Below are 27,896 nucleotides of genomic sequence, written 5' to 3'. Positions count from 1 at the left end.
ATTAGTTGACCATATAGTTATGGGTCCATTTCTGGGTTCTCTATTCTGTCCCATTGATCTATCTGTCTATGTTTGTGCCAGTACTATACTGTCTTGATGACTACAGCTTTGTAATATAGCTTGAAATCTGGAATTGTGATGCCTCCAGCTTTGTTTTTCGTTTTCAGAATTGCTTTGGCTATTCGGACTCTCTTGTGGTTCCATACATATTTTAGGAGTGTTTGTTCTAGCTCTGTGAAAAATGCTGGTGGTATTTTGGTAGGGATTACATTAAATGTATAGATTGCTTTGGATAGTATACACATTTTAATAATGTTTGTTCTTCCAGTCCATGAGAATGGAATACTTTTCCACTACTTTGTGTCCTCTCCAATTTCTTTCATAAGTGTTCTGTAGTTTTCAGAGTACAGATCTTTTTCCTCTTTGTTCAGATTTATTCCTACGTATCTTACTGGTTTTGGCGCAATTGCAAATAGGATCGATTCCTTGATTTCTTTTCTGCTCTTTCATTATTGGTGTTTAGAAATGTAACAGATTTCTGCACATTGATTTTTTATCCTGCAACTTTGCTGAATTGATGAATTAGTTCTATCAATTTTTTGGTGGAGTCTTTCGGGTTTTCTACATATAGTATCACGTTGTCTGCAAATAGAGAAAGTTTGACTTCTTTCTTGCCAATTCGGGTGCCTTTTATTTTCTCTGCTACCTTATAATTGTAACTAAATGCTTCTGGTCCCTGAGACATGAGAATTATTAACATTGAGTGCTTCCACAGTCCAGTGCTGAGCCCCCAGAGCAGCTAGAAAAGCCCCCAATTACCATTTCATTTTCTGTTTGTCTTTCTTCCTCCGTCTTAGCTCCCATCTACCTTCTCTCTTCTGCCTTGTCTTGTCTTCTTCTCTCCTACATTTGTCCATATTTATTATGTGCAGGAATTGTGTTTGGTTCTGGGCATGCGAGAATGAATGAGACATGGTTCCTTTCCACAATGATTTACTATCAGAACAGGTTGAAATCATGGTGGAAGTGATGAAATGGAGAAGAAACATGAAAGTAAATGCTATGAGAAAGTGGCTAGCCGAGGTGCAAAAGATCAAAAGGAAGAGAGTAATTAGTTCTACCTCGGAAGGCTTCTCAGCCTCTGCAGCTTTACAGCTGGGCCTGAAGGAATGGATGGAATTTTAAGAGGTCCAGTAAAGGGCAAGGGTGGTCTAGGGTGCATGATCCACACAGAGTAGTGAAGGCAGTAAAGTTAGTGGAAGAATCTGAAGAAAGGTAAGTGTCTGGGGCATCAAGGAAATATGCTATCAAAGGCATATGGGATGTTGTAGTAAAAGATGAGTTTGGGTACAAATCCTGTAGAGATTTGAATGCCAACAATACATTTTGTCTGTCATCTGGAAATCACTATGGGGACATTACTATTTTTAAGTTGATGAGGGATGTTCATACTTTGTAGCATTGCTGAATATCATCTTTGTTTCTTATTTTTAAAATAAAGTAAGTTTATTTTAATTATTATTACCACTAAATTAATAACTAAATTTTATTTGCATACATATGCATGTATATGTATATATTTATAAAATGTAAATACAAAGTTATATATATATGTGAGTATACATATATGTAAATATGTGTATGTAAAATAAATGTAAAATATATATTTACATATAGCTCTGTGAGGGCATCTATATCTGTATTCATATCTCTGTATGTATCAAGTAAGACATTTGGCCTTTTTACTTCTCACGTGGTAATATCAACTTTAACTTCTTGTTTGGCAATTAATAACATTTTACATATAATACTGGTAAGCCTCAGGGAGTTTCAGTTATTTACCCAAGTTCACATGGCTGGTAGTATCAGATTAAAAATAATTTCTCATTTGTATAACCTCAGAGTTCATATTCTAAAACATATACTCCTCTGCTTTCCATAACATTGTGCTGAGAAATTTGGGGGAGGAGGCAACCTTCAATTCCTTCACAAAAACACATCACATTATCTTTGTTTCTATTCTTTGCCAAATTTTAAGCACATTATAATATAAAATAGTCATTTCATGTTATTTTTAAAATTTAAGAATTGTTATGAACATTTTATGTGGCTACAGAATTTATATAACACAATTTTTAACATCTGTTTAACATTGTATACATTTGATCTCTATAAACTTCACCACTAATTTAATATTTCCCAACTGTTCCATATTTGAATTGCTTGATGTTTTAAAAACATCATACAAAAAGTGAGCATCTTAATCTAAAAATTTGAGATATCTGGAGAAAGGAAAATTAATAATATCCTGAATAAATTCTTAGTTTTAAAAATACCAAATCAGAGTATATAAATAAGCTTTTGATTCCTGGTACATTTAACTCATTAGCTTTACAATTATATTGTAATATTTTACAAAAGCATGAAGAATATATGAGAAATCTAGTTTTTCCAAATCCAGACCATTCTGTTTGTCTGTCTTTCTATCAACCTATCTATCATCCATCTGTCATCCCCTCTCTAGCTAACTCATAAGTTATAGTCACAAAGAAGGGGAAATGCACATTTTTTTAAAAGATTTTATTTATTTATTTGACAGAGAGACAGCCAGAGAGAGAGGGAACACAAGCAGGGGGAGTGGGAGAGGAAGAAGCAGGCTCCCAGTGGAGGAGCCTGATGTGGGGCTCGATCCCAGAACGTTGGGATCACGCCCTGAGCCGAAGGCATACGCTTAGACTGAGCCACCCAGGCGCCCCAGAAATGCACATTTTTGAACCTTAGGGAGGGTATAGAGTTTTCTAATGATTCACATTCTCCTTTGTGTTATATCTGTGCATGTTTGACTTTACTGCAGTTATTATACTGCCACTATTATTCAGGGGTAAGGTGGCCATATGTTCATGCATCTCTGTTTGTATATCCTTTATCCCTCATTCATGACAGTGTATAGTACAAATCACATGGTTAGCAGAAATTGTGGGTACAGTATATGGTGCCGAAAAGGAATTTATCCCTGGTGAATTTGTATCACTTAATCTCATGAATGGGAGACCTTTTTTTTTTTTTTTTTACAGATAGTAAAATGATAATTGCACATTGAATTGGTGAGAGTTTTGGGGAATAATAAAGCTCGTGGTTTCATAACCAGGATAATGTGTTCAACACATCTTATTCAAAAGAGGAGTCCAGCACAGCATTTTGTATCAACGGCAGTCTTTGAACGGTACAATCTGGGAGACCCGCAAAGAGTGAATTACAGTAATCAGCCTTCAAAATGACAAAGGAGTTAATCAGCATCTCCTTGCCTTTCTCTTGAAGCCTCTCAATCTGGTGATATCACAGAAATTATAAAAAGAAGCTTTCGTGACAGATACAAAATGCTTCTCAAATGATAACACCAAAGACAATGGTAAACACACATACAGACACACGCACACATATACACAAGTTTTAAATTTTTGAGATGACTGAAACTGGATTCTAATCAGAAGTACTCCCTGGATAATGAGACAGAAGGAACAGCTGTTGAGCACTTAGGAAGAACTTAAGGCCAGCCTAGGACTCAGATTTTTAAACTACTGCAACAGGGAAATCTCCATTTGATTGAATGAAGTTAAGATAAAAGCATGTCTTTTAAATACAGGAGAATCTCCTCACAGTAAGGTAATGAATGCCATGTTCAGGGCAAGATGATTCCCCTTTACCCTCCTTAGTTATCCTACCAAGTTTCACCTCCCATTTCACACCTTCCCACCCCACTCTCCGGGGCCGAGCTCAAAATCCCCAAGTGAATTAAATTCATGGAGAATGGGTTGTGCTCTTCCATTCTCCTGAAATTTCGGATTAGAATAGATTTTCAAAATTCAGTTCCAGGGAAATTCTCCTAAACTGTGATTATGTTCCCTCTTCTGAATTTGCGTTACAGTTAACGCTACTGAGAACCCAGCAATCCTCCTGAACACCAACTGTGTTTTTGTTTTCTTTTGTTTTTTCTTCTCCTCAAAATCTTAGAGACTCCTATTTTCAAGGAAAAATTTTGTCCCAAGGATATTCCATGGTTCATCCAAGGGTGATGAGGTAAAGGGTCTACGTATAAATACTAGGACCATTACGGAGTTGGAATTTTATAAACGTCAAAGACAAAAGATGTCCTGATATTACCATGTTTAATTAGTGAAGTTGATTTTCTTTTTTGTGAAGCAGTTTATCAAATGCCTACATCAAAGAGTTTTACTCACTGCCCCAGAAGAAAGCATTTTGTCATGCTGCTTGCCATAAAGTTGAAAACTCTATAATTTGTTGCCAAGTTGATGTAATGGAAGTTTAAACATAATATTTAAGCTTCTAAAAACGTTGCTGGGCATTGAAAATGTGTAACTATGAGCATGTGGGAAGACATGAGCATTAATTTTGCTTCACCACTTTGGTGAAAAAAGATGGACACAGTTCTTGTCTTGGGCAGTGGGAAGCTGTTTGAAATCAGCACCATCAAAGGTGTTTTAAGTTGGTTTATTTTTAGCTGAAAGTGTGTAGGGAGCTCCTGTCTACTGTTTTAAAATAAAAGTTGAAAATGAATAAAAATGCCATTTAACTGAGGAAAAATAACTTACTGTATTTTCTGCTCTGTGCAAGGTGGTATTTGATACCAAACAATACTTTTTAAAATAAGGAAGTTCTCTCTTTTGTCTATAAAAGAAAATCTGCCTAAAGCTTGGGAGAACATGTGAGCCAAAGCAAATAATTCGGGGGAGAAGTAGAGACAACTTTCAAGGCACTTTTTAAGTTGCTGTTTTAGGAGTTTATCATCATATTGCAACGTCTATGTAGGTGAAATGATCTGCCTTTGAATAGGAACTTTAAAAAAAGTTTTAGTGACATGTGTACATCTGCCCCAATACGAGGAGAAAAGTGGGAGGGCCAAGGGCACTTGGGGTTTTTCCTAGCCTGCTTTTACGGCCACAAGGTAGCAGGGAAAATGTGAAATTCTGTCTTGAATTTCCTAATGAGTCATTGCTAGTCGTGAGGTTGAGACTACAGGCTGCTCAGAAAGCAAGTGCTGTTCGTTATACGGTTTGCACTGAAGCCAATGAAGTATGCTGCATGCCCTAAAGAAAACTTGGAGAGACTCCGTGCTTGCCTTAAAAATCAGAAAACCCACTCCCAGTGTTGTCTAAGAAAAGAGAAAGTGTGGAGACTTCTATGTGCAGCTTTCCAGCTGGGTCGTCTTGAGCAACTTCACTTAACTGGATAGCTATTATTGTCTTTTTTTTCTGATGGGGAAACAAATACCTGTCCTGCCACGTCCAGGGGCAAGGTGTTATTACGTTGAAGTACTTTTGAACTGTAGATGTTTGTATAAGAATGACATGCTAGAAACATGTTCGACCCTTGGATAATGAACTGGTGTCCTAACCATATTTTTTAGGGTCTTGGCAGGAATGGATGATAGAGGAGAGTTTAATGAAGGAACTATTGACAAAAGCTTGGCCAGGTTAAGAGAAACCGTCAAGGGATAGCAGAGCACCCCAAGGCTAGCAGGAGAAGAAGTGCCATCATCACCCTAGGCCTGAGAGAACAAGGGATTGGGGCAGCTATTGGACACTATAAAGTTTTGCTCTAGCAATATTTGAAGATATTAACCATAGACTGCCCAAACATATGATTGGGGTATTTGGAGAGTCTGGAACTTCAGCCTGCTATATCCTCTTCAGTCTCCTAGGGTAATGTTTGTTGGTTGAGTCTAATGTAGAGTCAGAAAGGAAAGAAGTCCAGGGGTGCCTGGGTGGCTCAGTCAGTTGAGGGTCCAACTCTTGATTTTGGCTCAGGTCATGATCTTGGGGTCATGAGACCAGCCCTGCTTTGGACATCCTGCTCAGTGGGGGAGTCTGCTTGGGATTATCTCTCTCTCCCTCTCCCTGTGCCCCTATTCCCACTTGTGCTCTCTGTCTCTTTCTCTAATTGAATGGATCTTAAAAAAAAGGTGGGGGGGAGTTCGTTGAGGCAATCCATAAAGGACACTCTTCCATGCCAAGAGTAGGTGGAAAATGCTGGAAAGTGGATCTGGAGGGGGCAGTTGNGGGGGGAGTTCATTGAGGCAATCCATAAAGGACACTCTTCCATGCCAAGAGTAGGTGGAAAATGCTGGAAAGTGGATCTGGAGGGGGCAGTTGGAGGATGTTTAGCACTGTAACCATCATCCAGATAAGCATTAAATAAATTCTCATTGGGAAGGAAAAAGGGGAAGGAAAATAGTGTAAGCCAAGAACTTTGCATGAGTTCTCACACCCAGTCTTAGCATGCCCACAATGGGAGGCTGATTATTATTTCCATTTGACAGGGCAAGATATTGAGTCCTGATGAGTTTAATAATTTGTTCATGGTCCCAAAGCTAGCAAGTGTGAGAATAACGTGAGAAAGGAAACTTGCATGACTTCAATATGAAGGAGCATTTAGAAGGGGACTCAAACTTGTCAATGGATATGTATATTCAGTAGTATGAATACAGTATACCTTAATGGTGGAAAGCATAAACATTTCTTAATAGGTGGAGACCCATGGAGCTCTTATCCCATTTAAGCAAGTCCTTTCATCATAATGCTGCTCTCGTATTTTGATATAACTCATAGACATTAAACCCAGGTATGCTATTATAACTGAGCCTCAGAACTATTTTAATTCCAAGTTATCTGAGAGACATCACAGGTTTTTTTTTTATTATTTAGACTCTCGCAATATATTTTAAAAAATGATGAAAATAATGCATACCACACTCCTCTGGGTCTGAGGAAATTGTAAAAATTCTTCCTCTGAAGTAACCCCAAAGGACTCATGTGTAGACTTCAACCCATCTGCTCATTTGAAAAAAGGAAAAAAAAACCAAACTGCTGCCTCCCTTGGAGAATTATATCCGCTTCCTCTGATTATTAAACATTGTATGCCAACTTCCAAAGTCCAATGGATGGCTTTAATTCATAATGGCCTTAGATGTGATGGTACCTAGACTTTACAAACATTCATGTAACTATCATGGGAGTAAGGCGGTTTTCTAATCCTTTCTACTGGCATTGCACCCATAATGAAGATATTCTGTTAGGGGATGTATATCCATGGCAGAGTGGCCAGATTGGCATTTCATCATGTAATGATAAGGTTTTGTTGTTATCGTTGTTGTTTTTTGTTCATATTTGTTTTCCCACATAGTAATCTAAGTCTACGTGATTATTATATGTGATTATTATATATCTGTTTTTCTCTTCTTCTTCTTTTTGTTTATATTCCTATAAGTATGGTCTATCGAGTTGTATTTTGAGATGATCAAATCTTGAAACAAGACATCATATTGAAAGATATTATTATGTTACTATCAATGTTTCTAAATAAGCAGGGTTATTCATTAGTACTCCCTGAAAGTGAATCTCGGATACAGAAGTGGTATCAAGGTGTAATAAAGTACATCGGAGCTCATAGCTCTTCCCGAACCCTGCACACTGTCTGTCTGGGTGTATTAGATTTCCCTGGGCACTCTTAGGCCCCACCTGCTACTTGAATAATTCAGGGACTTGAACTCCTTGCAAACCTCTTACAGAAAGATGATTTAATTAGAGCTTAAGCGTCCAGACAAAAAAACAAACCATGATTCCAACTTCAGAAATGGCCAAGAGAGTGGCTTATCCTCAGTTTGAATTGAACATGTCTGATATTCCTGGGGTCATTAATGAGGGGGGAATTATTTTTAACCCAGACAGTTTTCTTTAACTTGGGCCAGAGATGTAACACACAGTCATTCAACAGGAATATTTTGGGCTAGTCACAATAATTTTTGTTACGGGCTTTTAGCAATATGGAGATGGGAGGTGGGTTTTGTGTGACAGAGTCAAGTAAAACTGCAGGACACAGAAAAAAATAAACATTGTAAGATATCTAATTGTTCTTTGAAGTGGGAAAAATTGAGATAACTGCAGCGCCCATTGATACGGGTAAACTCAAGTTACTGATAGTGTTTTCGTAAATGAATAGTTATGCAGCTGTAAGAAGTAATGAGTTGGATGTCTGTATGCTAACAAAAAAAAAGATCTCAAAGATACCCATTCTGTGATAAAAGAAGGTCCTAGAACAGTGCCTATTTCATGGCCACATTTGTGGTTAAATGTTCATATGCATATATGTTCATTTGTATGCATATACATATATTGGCTTTGGAAATGTACCCATCCAAATGTTAGCAAAATTTATCTATAAAGAGATATGAGAGTAGGGAGAGGGCTAAATTAAGATTTTTAAAATAACTTCAGAAGTATCTACCCAAATTTTGAATCTTTAAGAAGAATATTAAATTATTGGTGAAACACATAGAGGAGCAGATGGATGAAACCCTGAAAATATTTCAAAAGAAAAATCACGAACATTTTAGCGCTGATGATATTATGTTATTTTCTATGATTTTATGTTTTACCTCCTTTCTCTTTCTTTTCATTTTTTTCTAAATTATTTATTACTTTTACAATAGAGAAAATGTAACAATTAAAATATAAATGTGGTTGAATAGTACCTTAGGATTTAGACACTTGCCTATATTAATTCTGGTTGGTGTTTTATTCATCTGAGTTGATCCTAATAATGCATTTATTTCTTTCATCTCTCCGATGTATTTATGAGCTTCAGAATAATTTATCTTTGACCTCAGAGCCTTCAAGCTATTTATGTATTTACTCCTCTTGTAGGGAACTGGAGTCTGTGATAAATTGTAAGATTCTTTCACTTCCGGGGTTTTCCTGGGTAGATGAGGCTGTGTTATGATTTATACTTTAATTTGGTAGGCAAGAGTATGCCATTCAGTTTACTTTCTAATGTATATTTTCGCAAGTTTTCTTTTTTATACACTATAAAATGTATTTTTGCAAGTTAGCTACTAATGTCTGTGACTAAAATCTTTCTCAGTGTTGTCATCGCAGATGCACACCAGTTTAATTAAAAGGCAAAAGAAAACAGAAAATTATCTGAGTGGGGACTTGATGTGTGCACGTGTGTGTGTGTGTGTGTGTGTGAGAGAGAGAGAGAGAGAGAGAGAGAGTCACACATTCATTTTGAATGAGCTGTCTGTCTGAAAGTCATTCTTCCATTTTTCCCCCTCAGCAATTATAAAAACTGCCCTTCCCAACATGGACAGAGAAGCCAAGGAGGAGTACCTGGTTGTTATCCAAGCCAAAGATATGGGTGGACACTCCGGTGGCCTGTCTGGGACCACAACACTTACAGTGACCCTTACCGACGTTAATGACAATCCTCCAAAATTTGCCCAAAGTAAGTGATTTCCCTGCACTGGGTGAAAATCTCTAAGCATGATGTTATCATTTGAACTTATGTCCTAATTTTCAGCAACACCAAAAAACTGATGGCAATCATTGAATGCTTATTATATGCAAGGTATGCCAATTTATATATATATATATAAATGAAACATATGTATATAAATGAAACATATGTATATAAATGGAACAACCAACTCTCCTGCCCTTTTGGTACTAAATGTATCCCCATTTTACAGATTTCAAAGAAATTGAGGAAATTTCCAAATATTCAATGTATAGTATACAGTGGAGCGAAGAATTAGAACCAGAGTGTCTGACTGCAAGATATGTGCTTAATTCGCTATTTTATGGTACCTCCCACTTAAGAACTTGAGAGAATGATTAAAATGCACCTCAGAAAATAGTCCCACTTGTTGTGTAAAAGAAACTGAACTCCATAGTACTTGAGGTGGGGAAAGCAGATATGCAACATACTTGCTGAAAAAAATAAGCACTTCTCCTTCTTGTGACTTCCTGTGACTCCTCTTTCAGCCATCAGTGGTCTCTGACCTTACTTATCCCTCCTAAAGCCGTGCTCTGCCTCAGAAGCATCTCAACAAAATTCTAGGCAGCCGCCATCAATGAATCAGGAAGATAATCATTATTTTCCACCTTTTTTCTACTCTCACAGTACATGTTCCCTTTCTTGTGAGTACTTATCCAAATAATCTGACATAGATGACTTAGGAAGGCCTTTCCGACATGGAGACTCTTGAGATATGAACGATGAATAGAAATTAGCTGGAACCAAGTGAAACCAGGGGAATGGGGAGTGGACATTGCAACTGGAGGAAGAGGATGTCCAAAAGCCCCGGGAAAGAGGGGTGTATGGCCCCGGATGAGAATTAAAAGAATCTTACTACCATTGGAGTCTAGAGAGTTAGGTTAGGAAGGAGTTAGCCATACTTGGATTTGGAGTACCTTTTCAAGTACCATGATCTTTTTCCTAAAATCACTGGGAAGCCATTAAAAGGTTTTGCATTGTAGGTTAAGTAATAAAATTAGATTCTAGGGAAATCAGAGAATGTAAGATCTGGTGACCTTCTTCCAATGTGTTCTCCACACTGCAGCCGCTTGAAGAGCGTTCATAAGAATTCACGTGAAGAGGGAAAGCAGAGCTAGCAAGCAAGGGTGGTCACACTGGAACTGGAGAATGTATATAGATGTGACAGATATTTGAGAGTTAATGATAACAAAAATCTAAGGATACATTGCATTTTTAATCACATTTCTGCCATGAGACATTACTTGCATGCTGATGCTGTTTGCTCAGATAGGGAATACCATAGGAGAACCTGTTTTTGAAGAGAGAAGAATAGGGAGAGAGGGGGAGAGGGAGAGAGACACATGTGGAGCTTGAAAATGACACATTTGAGGTATCTTTGGGAATTTATCAGCAGAAAGAAATTCCAAGGTAGAAATAACAGAAAGGATGAATTTTATTAGCAATTGTAGAATTTTCACTTCTGGCCGTGCATAATCAGATAACAGTGCCACCCTTTTTAACCAAATTATTGAAAAGGAGGGTACTATTTCTCCTCTCCTTTCCCCGGTTCTTTTATTTGCTTTTCAGTGGCTGTAATAGTTAAGGCTGTACTACGCAACTCTCTCAGAAAATGATTGTTTCAATTCAGCAATAGCAGGCGAGTTTCAAAAGTGTTCCCTTTCTTAGGGGTAATAACTATTAAGTACGATCACACTGATAGAGATGAGTGAGCAGAATAGGAATGGATAAACGTTCCATTTGCTTGGCTTTCCAAGGCTCACTGATGTAGGACTAGCAGCAAGGTGAAGCCCCTTGCTGGCTTATTTACTTAATAAGCATACCTAGAGGGATCGTCTCAAACCTTACCTGGTATATAAAGTTGGAAGGAAATAGAATCATTATACCAATTATGAGAGAATTGGGAGACCTGTGTTTGACGTGTGGATTTTCAGTGCCTACCTTATGGTGAAACTATTTGGGAAACATTTTTGTTCCCCAGTGCCATAATTTCATGATTCTAAGAGACATTTTTATTTCATCATTAAATAAAAGTGTGTTAGTGCTGGAGGAAAACCTTACCCATCATCTGAAATAATCTCGTTAGATCGGGTAAAATGAGCCTTCGTTTGTCCTAGGGACTCAGTGATTGAGTTCCGACTAGAATTAGGTAATGTTCTCCAGATTTAATTTTTCCTTTTGGTTTATAGCTCCTCGATATTTATCTTTGTCCCCTTGTTTTGGTTGCAGTGGGACTAAAACTTCCTGGTTGTCTTGAGTTTGGGTTCCCCCGAAACAGGCACTGAGACAAGAATTTGATTATAAGTTGTTTATCTTGGAGATGATCCCAGGAATCGCCAGTAGGGGAGTGAGGATGTGTGAGAGAGAAGGACAGAGAGCCAATAAGTGCATTATCAAGCCGGCTATGACTGTGGGGGACTGGAACTTGATCCCGTTGGGGAAAGTCTGAAACACAGGAAATAAACAGAAGAAATAGCTCCAGGTTACCCTACCAGAGAGGGGAGGAGCCTGGCATTTTATATCCCGAGCTGTGTGAGTCTTTGAGGGCTGCTTCTGTGAGGGCATTAATTTTCTGGTAGTTCTGGCCTGACAGGCAGTGGGTAAAACGGGTTCTGAAGGCCAGAGAAAAGCCTCAGGCAAAGAGATGTGGGAGTTAGCAGTTAGGTGGAGGGCAGGTGTGTACTGAAGTGGGAATGGCCAGGGGTTATGGTTGCTTCCCTCCACCAATGAAATGAGTGACACCAATATACCAATTGAAGCGATTTGAGTAAAAATGGGACTAATACCACTAATTAGACACATCTCACTGGCCCCATGGGAGAATAAACGTGTGCTGTAATTGTATTTTGCCTAGAGACTTTCGGAGGTAGGATTTCTGGTCTTTAAAGCAATGAGGACTTTAGTAACAGGAGGGCTGTTTCATGTCTGAACGGCTCGCTGCAGGGCACAGCAGAAGTTTTGTAATTGGATTTTATCAAAAATGGTCTACAAGTCTGTAAATATAAAGGTAACTTCAAAAGTGACTTTCAGTGTGTTACACATTGCATCTTTCTGTGCTGAAATTAGCTTAATATTTTATGTTGGGCAACAATGAATATCCCTATGGGCAGCCAATGTGATTATACAGCAAATGGGAAAGAACTTTCACGTAGACTCACTAATATCCTGATATAACTCTGCTCCAAATCTATGTTTGGTAACATAGGGTTGAATAAGCTTCATATCTCAGAAGAGTCTCGAAGAAAGAGGACTTCTGGGATCTCTTTGTCTCTGACTCCTGTAAAGGATTGTCCATTTTGCAGCATGTTTTCGTCTCCCGTCACTGTGTTCTTAATGTCTTATAGGTGTGCTCAGAACAAAGAAAGTACTGGATAAATATTTGCTAAACGGGTTAGTAAATGAATGGAATTTGTGCAGTGCTCAGAGTTTCTTTCCTTTTCTAAGGTCTGTATCACTTCTCAGTACCAGAAGATGTGGTTCTTGGCACTGCCATAGGGAGGGTGAAGGCCAACGATCAGGATATTGGTGAAAATGCGCAGTCCTCCTATGACATCATCGACGGAGATGGAACAGCACTCTTTGAAATTACTTCCGATGCCCAAGCCCAGGACGGCATTATAAGACTAAGAAAGGTAAGCTAAGGAAGGGTTCGTTCATCTTCTGGATACCTCTTTGAAACTTGAGTTTTGAAGTTTACAGGAGTCGGGTGGACTTCCTGACATAATTGTTAGCTTCTTTCGCTGTGAAAACGTGGAGTCCTTTTTGCATCTTATACCCTTGGCCCCACTTTCTATTTCAGCTAAAGCCGTGCCAACCAGTTACCATGGTGTGGGTAGCTTTGCATCTCACCCATCATTTCTTTCTCATCTGTGCCCCACTGTTCTTCCCTAAGCTGAAGGAATTTGCTCAGTTCCTTTCTAGAGCACTCCAGTCACAAAGAGAAGTCAGCGCTCAGAAGGTAAACCTCAAGCAATGAAAGACACAGATTGATAGGCAGTTGTTATTCTTTGAAGACATTATTCTGAGGCATATTTTCTATGGTTCTTAAGAGGATTCCCAGTAGGAAGAAGATTCAGTTGCCCACAGAGGTGGCAAGTTCAATGGCTTTTAATCCTTCTCTGTATAACTGTCCCCATTTCTGCACTCCTGTTTCCTGCAATATCTCCACAAAATACATTGAAGATTCCTACGTTTTTATTGCAGGCCCTGCTTTCAGGGAAACTCAAAAGACAGACAAAGCAGTCCGCCTCAGTTGTTAGGGCCAGGTCTGGCACTGGAAGGGCAGGGCAACCCTGCTACCATTGGATACTCGAAACCATGCATTGAAAGTCCAAGCGTTATGGTAAATGAAGCTCATCTTTACCTTGCTCCTGGGTGTGGGGCTACCATTGGAGAAAGAAATATCTCCATGAATAGTACAGATAATGTACGATGATTTGCATCTACTTTCGCCAGCAGCCATTTCTTTTGTGATGTGAAAAATTCTGTACAGTATTTTCCATATTTATCTATCATCATGACATTTACATTCATAAAAAATGTGTAGAATGCATTTCATTATTTTGTGGGCATTGGCATTTGCAAGGAAAATACCCTTTTATCCTCATCATGAGTATGTTTTTTTCAGTATTATTCTTCACATCTTTTTCACGAAATAGTACAAATTAATTTCAATTAAATGTATTGGTTCGTGAATAAGAAGATAGGTGGCAGAGCATACTGTTGGGAGCCAACAGTTCTTCTGTCTGTTTTGCTCCGCATTACATCGCTGTGATTCCAAGCTTACTGTCTAATTCTCGTGGTCGTGTTCCATAGGAATCTGCTTCCAAATGCTCATGCTCTTAGAATTCCCCACTGGAGAGATGGTGACAATGGAACCTGGAGTTTTCTGGATATACCTTTGTATACAAAATCAATTGTTTAAAATAATTTTGAGGGTGAAAATGGCTGCATTTATTTTAACTGTGCAGAGCAACACTAGCTTTCTACCTGGCTTGAGTTTAGGATAAGAGTTGCAAAGTATTGAAAAACTCATGTTTAAAATAGAGTACAGTATAATTATACTTGAGTCAATTATTGAATAACCCAGAGCCACATTTTCCTTGGCTAATGATTCCTAATGTCATTTTTATTGTTATTATTAACTGCCATCCTTTGCTACCATAAGGTGCTTTTATAAACTGAAGCAATTAGCCCTGTGTTGTAGTTTTATTCACTGTTATTCATAAACACGGAACTATATACTACACATTTGGACATTAAGAAACCCGTGTATTTTACTGTAGAGAACAATGTGTAGGGAGTCATATTTCTACAATTCATGGGTCTTCTTTTTTTGTCTGATAAAATCCTAAGGACACCAGGATGTGTCCGGATACATTGTCATTATGTGGAGCTGAGAAATAAACAGAACGTAATCTGCTATACTTAACAGTGTTTGTGAGGAATTTGAAATTGCAAAATTGTTACAGTAGAGGTGATTGGCAAATTATGAAAATGCTGATGTTGAATCCTCTATTCATAGGTACATGTGCGTAGTAATTTCAGAATAGACAGGGAAGTGAGTATCTGCCTTGTTTACTAGAAAATATTTCCCCAAAAAGCCAAGTCCCATTAGAACTGAATTCAAGTAGAAAAACCAGCCTCAAATTTTGAAATAAGAATACACATTTAAGCTTGTACAGGGGTTCTGAAAGAGTTCACTCATGCCAGGTTGCCTTGCAATTTATTTTGTAAAAATCTGCATTGCAGATTTGAAGTTCTGTTTCTTATGAAGAATTGCAGCACACACCTGAATTGTCTCTCTGAACCTTGACAGACGTGTGTTCTTGAAAGCTGAAGTATTACAGTTGCCAAGAATTGCACCGTAAGGATTCTGATACAGATGGGCTTCGGAGTATTTAGGGGAACTATTTTCTTCTCCCTACCTCTATTTACCTAGGTCATTAGCTGAAGTCTTAGGGGCTTTTAAGGAATGAGATATTAATATGTCAGAAATATTGTCAGTAATGGTGCAGTGAGGTAATTTCAAATTGCTTTTAAGTGGTTGGTGGAGGCACAGCCAGACCTAGTTATCTATATATACTGCTTTCACCCTTCCTCCTTCTAAATATAAACACAGATAAATATGCATCTGCATACATACTTCCTTATATGCCCACCTGCTTCGTAGCCCAGAACTTAGAATAGAGACCTTCTAAGAATACCCTAAAAAGTACTAAACCTCATTTTAGCCACATGATGAGTAGAGCAGCGGTGCTTTTGGAAGTGAAATAAGAAAACACCCTTTGTTGGGATTAGTGCTAAATTATGCTTTATAATGTCTCCTTGGACTAAACAATGATTATTTCCAGTTCTTTACATTTCACACACTGTTGCAGAAATGATAAAATATTCTTCCCAGATAGAGATTGTATTCGATGCCGCCTTATCTCCTACCAGCAGAGGCCCGATTAACTGACTCATTGGTATGCAGGTCATGCCACCACTAGTAAAATTTTATTATGACTCTGAAGTGAAATTTTGATGGCACAATTCATGACTGTGAATATTTTGTGAATTCCAAGTGAAATGAGCAAAACAAAACAAAACAATAGGAGATTAGATTCACTGAGCTTGTATAATAAACAGATATCAATAAATGCCTGTAAAATTTACAGGTTGAATCTGAGGGAATGGAGAGTGATCCCATTAAGGCTCACAAATGGGCTTAAATGTGCATAACTCTCATCCATCAGCATTATACTCATTTGTTCTTGCTGCTGTGCTCATTAGCGAGAAACATTCATCTTTGTCATTTCTTAACAGCCTCTGGACTTTGAGACCAAAAAATCCTATACGCTGAAGGTAGAGGCAGCCAATGTCCATATTGACCCACGTTTCAGCGGCAGGGGGCCCTTTAAAGACACTGCAACAGTCAAAATCGTTGTGGAGGACGCTGACGAGCCTCCTGTCTTCTCTTCGCCGACTTACCTCCTTGAAGTTCACGAAAACGCTGCTCTCAACTCTGTGATTGGGCAAGTGACTGCTCGTGACCCCGATATCACCTCCAGTCCTATAAGGTATTTCTTTTTTAAAAGACGTACAGGCTACATTCAATGACAAGCACACCGGTACAAAATGCAGTTTTGCGTACATTCTGTGTGGTTCCCTTTGGTAGTCTGCTCACGTGACTGAGGAATTTTGGTCAACACAGTGTGTAGGCACGCGTGTGCACGTGTAGACATGCGTGTTCATACATGCCCACTAAAAGCTACGGACGATGCCCAGAGCCAGGAATATTAAGGTGAATAAAGCTGTTGCAGCTGTCAGAGAACTCACTGAAAATGCAAAATTGCATACGTTCTGCAGTGCATCTGAGTGGATCTTTTCTATTTTCTTTGCTTGATTGTGTATTTGTTTTTGTTTTTGTTTTTCCTGACATTGGGCAAGTATCGCCGGTTTGTCTTCTTTCTTTTTTGACAGTTAAGTGAATTATATATAAGGATTTTAGGGGCATGAGACTACTGTTTCAGTACATTAAGAGGCACCTGTTTTATTTCTGTGTTTGGTGTTTGGCTTTGAAATTATTTTCTTTTTTTTTTATTTTAAAGATTTTTTTTATTTTGTTCGACAGAGATAGAGACAGCCAGCGAGAGAGGGAACACAAGCAGGGGTAGTGGGAGAGGAAGAAGCAGGCTCATAGCAGAGGAGCCTGACGTGGGGCTCGATCCCGTAATGCCGGGATCACGCCCTGAGCCGAAGGCAGACGCTCAACCGCTGTGCCACCCAGGCGCCCCTGAAATTATTTTCTTATCACGTCGTGGACATTTCTGATAGGTCAGCATATCTGGATTGGTGTCTTTTAGACAAAATCTTTCTCTGCCATTAAAACACACACACACACAAAAAAAACCTTTTGTTTATACTTTCCTTGCTCAGAATTTTTCCCCAAGATGAAATAATCCCTTATTAAGGTTTTTCTGCCTTTTTTAGAAATGAGGCTCAATTCTATTTTTTTTTTCTTTTGAACTGTGTACATCTTTTCTCTTTTGCCAGTCATCCAAATGAGAGTACAGGTACTCAAGCTAAATAGCTTTCTTACAAAAGATCACTGAAAATCTATAACTTGTACGCTGGTCTCCAAGGGTGAAGTGTTGGCTAATGATGTGTTTGAGTGTGGATTTCAAATATTGTCGTAGAAATGTTTGTCAGGAGAGAGAGAGAAAGAGAGACAGAGAGGGGGGGATATGGAGGAATACAATTTTTAAGAATTGTGCATTTAATCTGTGAATTAGATGTCAGTTCATCCCAACTTCTTGAATGGATATACTTCCACCTACTTTAATCAAGGAAACTCTGGACCAGTGAGCTTTCTGGAAGTATTATTTATTCACTTCTTTTTTATGTACTAAATTCCCATTACTCATAAGGGTACTGAAGCTGTGAGACTAGAATTGAAACCCACAGAATAGTCAGTGTCCCAAATAGTTTTAGTTTCGGCAAAAAATAATTCTTTTCAGATCCAGAAAAGCTGGTTTTAATACAAGCCACTTCAAAACTCAGGATAATGTAGCGTATATCCCAAAAGGATTAAAAAAAAAAAAGTTTTCCTTCAAAGAGCCCAACCTCTAAGAAGATAAAATCCTGCCTGGGGCTTTGAAAAATGGTCAGTTGTCCATTCTCAGTTCTAAAGAAGTTCAACAAGCCATAGCCACACAGAATGCCTATATTTGCCTAAGAGATCCGTGTCTCTCAAAGGGCCAAATGTTGAATATAAGGGCAATAAGTACCCAGAAAACTCTGTTCCGACTACATGTTGAAGTTATGAAATGGCTCTATATTGAAATCCTGATATATAAATATGGGCAATGATGTCTGTTGAATAATGAATCTGTCCTGTTTTATGTTGCTGCATTTTCTCTGAAAGAACACAGACAGGAGCGATTGCCACTTTCCTTGCATCTCCAAGCATGAGACAGAATGAAGGCAGTAAGTAAGTTGGGTTCAACCGAGTGACAGGGCCAGTTTTAATACTTGATTTGACAAGAGCTTTACTCTTTTCAGCAGGGAACACACAATGGGCTCAGGAGTATGTCAAGCCAGAGGCCTTTAGGGAAAGGGGGGTTCAGATATTGGGGCAAGGTCATATAAACTCCAAACATGGAATCCGCAGTGGCAGTGGGTGTACAGACTTCCAGTGCAGAGACATGGTCTTGGTCAGCTACAGATGAGGTCTGAGGAACTAGTCATGCCCTGGTACGGCAACCTCAAGTTGGCAGAACTGGTTAAAAATCCAGGTTTGTGGTTGCTCACAGATTTTTGCACATTTTTCTATCCATCCATTTACTGATGCAAACGTGGAGATTTACTGTGTCTAGTACCCAGGGAATCCAGTGATGATCGTCATAGTTAATTATTGTTGTTATTACTGTTGTTATTTTTATTATTACTAGTGCTTTGAACTTATTTTTTTAATTTACTTTTTAGAGAGGGAGGTGGGGAGGGGCAGAGGGAGAGAGAGAATCCCAAGTACGCACCACGCTCAGCTTGGAGCCTGACACAGGCTCGATCTCAAGACCCTGAGATCGTGAGCTGAGCTGAAATCAAGGGCGGACGCTCAACCGACAGAGCCACCCAGGCACTCCAAATTCTTGCCACTGCTTTGAAAGGCAGGTGTAGAGGAAGCTTGAAGCTGCTTAGCAACAACTACCCAGTGTTTTGTTTTCAGGCAAGCTAAAGGGGATTTGAGGCTGTGTTACCAGAGAGATGGACAGATAAGATATCGTCTGATGACACGGACGTATCTGTGTCTCTGATAGATTTCAAGCAAGCACTTGTTCCTTGGCATCTGTGTTCCCACGCAAAGAAGGGGTGAATACTGTTTCAAAGCATTTTTTAACAGGGCTCTGATGTGTGCAATTCAGAAGGCCAGTCCCACACAGGTCTGAGTGTGGGTGGATTGGCTACATGGGATGAGAATGTAAGAATCATCAACTGCGTGTTCCAGCACCTGTTCTGCTTTTCCGCAGAACCCTGTCCCCCCCACAACCCCACTTCATTGGGTTATGAAGAGCAGCTTGCCTCTTGCTTTGCACAATTGGTTAATTTGAGTAGAAAATTAAATTTCCTGACTAGCCAGAGCAATGCATGGTTCCTTATGAGTCTAGCAGACAGATTTAGAGCCATTTAACCTTTTAAAACAGAACTAGAGGACACAGATACTCAGGGAATTACTCAGTAACAAATAGCTATGCATTATTGTCTCCTTAGAACTGTTGTATGTTATACGCTGACAAGAGTGTACCCATCTCTTAGGGGGATGTTTACTTTACCATCCAGCAAGAAATAGGCATTTACTGTGGCATTTGCTCTGTTAAAATATGCAATCATTTATTGGTTGGTCAACTTCCCATAAGACTCAACTTCTTTTTAGAGCACATCGTCAAGCTGGAAATAGCATGTATTTTAAAATTCTTACACTTAAACCTATATCTTATATCTCTACCTATACCTCTGTCTGTATCTTTATCTTTGTCTATATATTCTCTTTCAGGGGAAAATAGACAATGACATAGAAGGTCTCACCTTCTCCCTTCCAGGAACATTAATTAAACATTTGCTACTTTTTTTCAATGCTACATGTCTCTCAGTAATAGTGAATAATTTTGGGTAAATTATTTAAAAGCTGTTATGTTTTGAACTTAAACAGACTTAAGTTCAAATTCTATCATTGCCACTTCCTCCACTAGCCAGGCTCTGGAATTCTCTAAGACTCTTTCCCTTCATCTGTATTTTGCGGTAATGGTGTGTCCCCCACAGGGTTATTGAAATAATTAAGTTACTGAATTAAAAATGTAGTAGCTATTAGCATTGCCAGTTAATAAAGCCACCATCGATGTATGTCGTGAAGGCAAATGAAAAATCCAGTGGTTATTTTAACAGAGATTCTTCTGAAGGTTGCTGACTGTGCAGCATGATCTGTTTTTCCTATAACAGTTACTGGCTAAATAGTTTCATTAGCCGCAGTTAGTGTAATTTGCCCCTGCTACTGCTGTGAATGTTGCTACTGGTAAGTGCTCAGTGTGTGGTAAGGATGTGCTAAATGCACTCATTTCATTCCCTAACACATCTGTATGGTAACATATACACTCATTGCCTCGACTTAACAGATGAGGAAACTATGGATAAAAAGCCTAAGTTGCTGAGTATCACACAAATAATCAGAAGTGGGATTGTGATGCATACCTAGGTTTTTCTGACAACACAATACCTATCCTCTGTCCCTCTGCCACACTTTCTTTCCCTGTGATCTCAGTGACTTCAGCTGTGCTTCTGCTTGTCGGAACAGCTTAGCAGGACCAATTTTAATTGAAATCATAAACTACTCACTGTCTAAATAGCCTTGTTCCGTTCAGGATGCATACCAACAAGGAAGGAAAATATCCCAGGTCTGTGGAATTAACCAGAGCACGGATGGAATGCTCCCCCCTTACCAGTTCAACCCCTTTGTATAGGTTTGGCTATTATTGGCTGTAAACCCAATTGTGATTAAGGAGGTAAAAGAAGAAACAATCTTCTAACAATAGCATAAATCAGACATTGTGCTAAGTTCCTATTATGTATCATTTCACTTAGTTTTCATAGAAGATGCTGTGAAGCAGTCACTGTGATTTTAGTTTTATGGAGAAGGAAGCTGAGACTCTAAAAAGATGAGTTCCCTGTTAGGGGGCACAGGGCCAGGATTTCAACCTAGATTTCTCCTGACCATTGACTACCATGTGCGTGCTTTGCTATGTTCTGGCATTTTGCATGAGGAGTGGGATGATGACAACTCATGTTTACTGAGCCCATCCTTTGTGACAGACACTTTGAAATGCTCTTCCTTGCAGTTAACGGTTTATATGTAAGGTAAAAATTCTTAGCACAGAGTAAGTATTAAAATATAGTTCAGTGCCTTCATGTTAACCTGCTGTGGTTCATTTTTTTTTCCTTTTAAAAAATTTATTTCAAGTGTGTATGTGGGGTTACCATGGTGTTGAGATGACATGTGACGGTTGTTTTTAGGTAGTTGCTTCCTGTTTCTTTCAGAGCATTCACCTTGAGTAAGACTGCATGAGCTGCTTAAAATAAGAGTGGGGATGATGGCTATCCAGCAGCCAGAGTAGCCTGACACACGAGCATGGTAGCCACAGTGCTCTGTTGTCCTAATTCCGCTCCTGAATGTAAGTGCCCACTCAACAGAAGAGATTGCATTTTGTTCTTCCTATTTGAACACGGGCATTTTTATAATTCACTGCAGTTATCTGGCTTGGTGTTAATGAGCTCTTTTCCTGAAAACACCCTTCTTACTATTCTGATGTCCAGTGATGCAAAAGTGGGAATATTTCACACTGTAGAGAACCTGGCATTAATTTAGAGGGTAGGCTGTGTATTGATTGACTCTCTCCTCGTTCTTGTAGTAACTCCCATATTTGGTAAGGACCTAGTTTTGTCTGTTTTAATTTAATGTAATTTATTATTTGCATGATTTTTTTTTGGTGATAAGAACACTTTACATGAGCTCTACCCTTTAACAGATTTTTAGGTGCACAATAGAATATTGTTAACTCTAGGCACAATATTGTACAGCACCTTTCCAGAACTCATCCATTTGAACTGAAACTTTAATACCAGTGATGAGCGACTCTCCATTTTCCCCTTACCCCAGCCCCCGGCAACCACCATTCTGCACTTCTATGAATTCGACTATTTTAGATTATGTGGTCTTTATCCTTCTGTGGCTTATTTCACTTAGCATGGTGTTCTCCAGATTCACATCTGTTGTGGCACAGTATAGATATCCCTTCTTTTTAAGGCTGAATAGTATTCCATTCTATCTGTATACCACGTTTTCTTTACTCATTCATCTGTTGATGGTCATTTAGGTTGTTTCCCCATCTTGGCTATTAAAGAGTGCTGCATTGACCATAAGAGTGCTAGTCTCTCTTCAAGAACCTGGTTTCAATTGTTTTGGTTAATACCCAGATGTAAGATTGCTGGATCGTATGGTAATTCTATTTTAAATTATTTTTTAGGAACTCCCATACTGTTTTCCATAGGGGGTGCACTTCTTTGCATTCTCACCAACAGTGTGCAAAGATCTGGGGTGAAGACTGAATCCTTTTAAAATGATTAAAACTTGGTCATTTAGTTTCTGTCCACTCTTAGCCAGATAAAAGACTGATTGTCTCCCAGGTCAGGAGTACCAACTCAAATCCAACAGTGATTTGAAAATCACTGTTCCAAAAAGCTCACTGTACTTGCTAATTCAACAAGCAGTAGTTAATGCATCAGTTAAGTCATACATTCATTTAGGCAGATAGCTATTCATTCACGCACATGCACGTGTGTGTGTTATAGGATTGATTTACTTTGTTCTACAACTAGTATCAGTGTAACTCAGGTTTTTCTAGGGAATTTCTGTAAAGACAAAGCCTCTGCTCTCATGGACATTATTCTACAGTAGGGAGGCTGGCTGAATAGCCATGGAAAACCCAAGTTCTTCACATTTATCTCATTAGATACATGCTATCTAAAAATTTTAAATAAAGAGAGATTATGGAACTTTAGGGTCACATGGAGGAAGAAGTTTCCTAGTTTCATAATGAATGTGAATAGAAGCAACCATAGGTATCCAATGGCGCGAAAGTAGAAATATCTCACACTCTAGAGAACCTAATATTAATTTGGATAGGGGACTGTGTGTATAAAATTTTTTTTCTCTCATCCTCTCCCCCTCTCTTTATTTCTCTAAAGAAATGCTTTGGATAGAAAAGGGCTCCTTTTTCTCCTTAAAGGAATAATAAATAATATGTGATGCAGGGTGATGCAGGGACCTTAGAATCCTAGGACTAGCAGAACCAGATAATATTATTTATTAAAGCAGTTAGAGCAACCAGTGGAGCAATTAGAGGTAAAAAGCTGAAAACTTGTAAATGGAATTTTTGATACTAGAAGTGCATGCGAGAAAATGTTAAAATGGTTTCTTTAGGCATAATAACAAAAGCTAGGATGAAATTAAGCAGTGAGAAAGAAACAGTTGGAGTTCAGTGAAATATAATAACTGATTCATAACTAAGGGGTTTATTTCATCATAAGTGGCTCTAAATAGCATCTTCGCTAGCAGTTGGCTCAAAATTGCATCTTCCTATAAATTTTCCATATAGAGGCTGCAAACCAATGTTTAGCAAAACATTTTTTATAACGTAAAAGTGCATTATGCCTGTTAAATTTGAAAAATAGATATACATTGCCTTTCTCCAACAGCAGCATCTCCCTAACTGTGTTCGAACGGACACTATTGGGATTAAAGACATTGTGGCCAGATCAGTTTGAACTCAAGTTTCTTTGCACTAGGACTTCATAGGTATGGTAATTTGCTCAAGTACATCGCACTTTTTAAGAAAGAGAAAATGTAAGCAGCACATTCTATCTTTGAACTTTGTGTAGCGTTGCAGAGTATCCAGGAGCATGTGGGGAGCACACTCATGCTCCCGTGCCGGTCTGCGGTCCAGATTCTAATGCACTGAGCATCGCAAGTAGCACAATACTGATCCCTCTATGTGTAACAGGATATGCATCTTTTTTGTTACAAGTCTCCCTCTCCCCTCCCCCCCTTTTTTTTCTTTCTGTAGGACTTACTTTAGGGAGACTCATGACTTTCGTGAATACTTTGACTCTATTACCTTAGGCCAGGGGGTCCTTAAACTATATATAGCCGTGTGCCAAATCTGGCCTACCACATTTCTTTTAATGAAGTTTTACTGGAACACAACCATCCTAATTCTTTTTTGCCCAACAACTGCAGAGTGGAGTAGCTGTGACAGAGAGTGTATGGCCTACAGAGCCTAAAATATTTACTTGATAAAAATGTTTGCCAACCCCTACCCCAGAGTGATAGGGGTTTGGATTTTCATCGGCCATTTGAATAGTTGCCTCCCATATCATTCCGGGATCTTATGCTGTCTCAGAAAATCCCTAAAGATAAAAATAAATAAATAAACATTTTTTTAAACCTGTAGCAGTCAAAGAAATTATTTGTATGAAACTCCAGCTATATGTGATGGGAATGGGCATCTCCCAAGCTCTCCTGAGAACCCTTGGGACATTGGTCCTCATGGGACCCGTGGCAGTATGTACTCATGTTGAGTCTGCCAGAAAAGCCTGGTTTCATTTACTGTAGCTTTGGGGCCCATCCCCATAACTACACTACAGGCTGTGAAAGGGCATCCTGAAAAATGTTGTGAGGCTTACCTGCTTGGAGTGAGGAATTTACTTGTTTCTTGCATGAGTTTATTATAAAACCCCATTTTTTCTCCATTCTCCAGACCTCAGTAATCACAATACAGGGTTTTTAGAATTCAGGCTGGTGACTACCTTAGCCAAACCCTCATCTCTGCATTTCGAGGTTTTGGTAAATTCTCTGAATAGCAGTGTTTCTAGCAGTATTTCTGTATCTAAAAATATAAGACATCATGAAGTAGAAATTCACTTGGAAGATACTCTCTGTAGTTATGTTCAACAAACTCTAACATGTATCCTCCCATGTGAGTGTCGATATTCGACAGGTGATACTGGAAATAACCTGTGGATCTTTATTCGTGTCTATTTAGTGTTTTAGTATAGCGCTCTTCACGAAATGCATCTCACTTACACTTCATTACAGTAACTCTATGAATTACACATATCCTATTTGCATTTAACAAACTGTTACAGGTTGTTTTCCCTGGGAGTGGAGTCTGAAGTCCAGGATGTTTGTTAGGGATCAGCACCTGTGATTGGAAGGAGACAAAAAGCAGGATGAGCAGGGGGAGAAATCGAACAGCAGCACAGTCCCCGCGCAACCTTGGCTCAGCCCCGTGGGTCTCTCTGGAACAAGCGTTAATCATCAGAGGAGTCCTGCCTCATGCCAAAAGGGCCTTTATCCCTCTGCTTGCTTAATCTTCAGATAAACTCTGGAGCGTAGGCTCTCCGATTCTAAGGCGTGGGTAGCTGAAGGCTGTCTGCTGACCTCTCCCCACACAGCGCAGGCAGCCTTTCTCGAAGGAAGATCTGCACAGCCTATCTTCATGTCAATCATGGGTAAGAGCTCTGAGCCTCTTGATTAGTGAAGTAATTTGACTAAATTCATCCTGCTCGCCACGTAGCTCCCAAAGCCATGTTACCACCACAGCACAGTGTCTTCCTTTCGGCAAAGAGGTATCTGTGCTACATTTTGAGATGCGGACACTGAAGAGGCAGACTGGTTAGCGGAAGTGCTCTCGGTGTGGGATGGCCGTCGGTATCCAGAACCATGAAGCTGCATGTCTTGATAAAATATGTTATAAAAGTATTTTAAAACAAGGGGTCTAGAGTGGTAAAAATAGCATAAGAATCTAAAGACAAGAAACAAAATTGGAAGATGCTGATCTTGGTTTAAAAGTTTCTGTTTTTTTGTTTGTTTTGTTTTTGTTTTCTGATTGGTGAAGTCTTTGTCTCTTCTAGGGAACAAAGTTTGATAGTAATGTTTATATTCCGAGAGAAACAAGGATGCTTGTGTGAGCTGAGCGGTGTTACCTAACATTGTTATACTCATAAGGCAAAATAAATCCTCTGTTTTGCTTCCCAACAAAGGGAGATTGACATCCTTATCTGATGTTCAAATATTTATTGGAGTAATTTCAACCAAGCCTTTATTTCTCCTTATATTTCTACACTCTGATTTGACACAAGGTATTATACAACCTTGCTTTTGATAAAGGACAATCAGATTTGACTTAGTGTTATAGAGGAAAACATAGTATTGCATATTTTAGAAGAGAAGATGTTAAAAATGGAGAAATGCCATTTCCATCCATCTATCAAAAGTTTATTAGCTTTACTCTGTGTGTCTGGAGCCAGTTTTCTGGGGAGTGAAACAGTTCAAGTTAAAGGGCCTCCCAAATGGGCCTCAGGATTCAAATCAAGTTTTGGGATGGTCTTCTGAGGTGTGTAGCTTCATAGTAAATGAGAATAAGATTTATAAAAGTCCTTAAGAAGTGTCGAAGTTTTGGAAAATATATTTAATAGTGCAGAAGACAGCAAAAGACCTCAATGTCCTTCCAAAGCCGAGGGTCTGAAATTGGAGATAACAGGTATGGAAAGGGAGCAGGACCCAGAAGGTCATGAAGTGTGGGACATCTTCTCACTGGAGAAAGAGGAAGCCTGTCTGGATCACCTTTATTAATCATCAAGTCCGTGATATTAGACTTTGCACTTTATACGAGACTAAGTTAGACCATGTAGGCAGGCGTTGTGTTTAGGGATGAGTATTTCTGGTGGAAAATACTTTTGTCCCCTTAGAGAGAATTACATCTGCTTGAACACTAGAAGGGTGCATTTATATTAGTACTATTGTATATCAGATAGGTAAACAAGCTATTTCAGTATAAATGCATTTCCAGCCCTTAAGAGTTAAAGGCCACATCTTGTGCACCTAATTCCCAACATTCACCAAAGTCCTTAGTGTGTACTAATGAGCCTAAACTTACTAAATGTCCAATGAAATTTTCAATGCATATATAACTTTATGACATTAAAAAAATACCTGCTTTGATATAGTTATGCACTACTCTTAGTATTCCTTGGGTGTGCATGTTTTCCATAAACACTATTTTTTTTACAGTTAATGATATTGACTAAAATTGGACAAATATATAATCAAATACCAAAATCCTCATAGCTGTCTAATATTCAGTCTCACATACCATGGTCAGGATATGATACTTAGTATCTCACTAACTTTATGCCTGGGGAAAAATGTGTATTATCTGCATTTTGCAACCACGAATGTTAAGAGTCAGGACGATTTATATGGTATACTCAAGTCATTTATATGGAGGATTAAATAAGAAATTAATATATGGGGTTTAGCAGAGAAGCTAAAAATTAGGAAGGCCACGATAAATAGATTAAATAGATTACTAAATCTTAATCCCAGGGATGGTCGTATGGTCCGGCTGCTACATAATGAAATGCTTTTTTTTTTTTTAATTTCACACTATCTCTATGTTATTGTTAATGTAACTTCATCAACTTTGAAAATCCTTTCTATAGAGAAAAGTCATTATTGGCATGAATGGTAGCCCCCAAAAGATATTTAAGAGACTTAAAGGATGTTTTTCACTCTTAGATTTCCCCTAAGAGGAAGAGGCTGTGGGCCTTTCATAAGGGTATTTCTTCAGTATGCCTCCATCTCCTTTACTTCCCACATCCAAATCATCACCATGTCTTGTTTATTTTACTTTCTAAACTCCGACACCATCATCTCTAATGTGATCACTCACAAAAGTCCCATTTGACTGTCTCCAATCCCTTGATATCCACACAGCTGCCAAACTAATCTCTAACTCAGTTTAGAGCTATGCTGTCCATTAGATTAGACACTAGTCATATGTGGCTCTTTGAATTGGAGTTCAATTAAATTAAACAAAATACAAATTTCAAGTGCTCCGTTACAATAGCTAGATTTCAAGTGCTAAACAACTACATGTAGCAAGTGGTTACCA

At 38.7% G+C, this 27,896-nt stretch overlaps 1 protein-coding gene across 5 annotated transcripts in view; it reads left to right on the top strand.

Annotated features, from left to right (window-relative positions):
* Positions 1–27,896, top strand: part of CDH8 (cadherin 8) — a 387,090-nt gene that overhangs the window by 193,645 nt on the left and 165,549 nt on the right. For all 5 annotated transcript variants that reach the window (XM_034638674.1, XM_034638672.1, XM_034638675.1 and 2 more), the window contains 3 exons: positions 9,133–9,300; positions 12,796–12,983; positions 16,159–16,412. In XM_034638674.1, coding sequence (XP_034494565.1) covers positions 9,133–9,300; positions 12,796–12,983; positions 16,159–16,412 — 610 coding nt within the window. The remainder of the gene's footprint in view (positions 1–9,132; positions 9,301–12,795; positions 12,984–16,158; positions 16,413–27,896) is intronic.

The sequence above is a fragment of the Ailuropoda melanoleuca genome, chromosome 12 (assembly GCF_002007445.2).
Source record: "Ailuropoda melanoleuca isolate Jingjing chromosome 12, ASM200744v2, whole genome shotgun sequence".
Lineage (NCBI taxonomy): Eukaryota > Metazoa > Chordata > Mammalia > Carnivora > Ursidae > Ailuropoda > Ailuropoda melanoleuca.
This window is presented reverse-complemented; position numbering and strand designations above follow the sequence as displayed.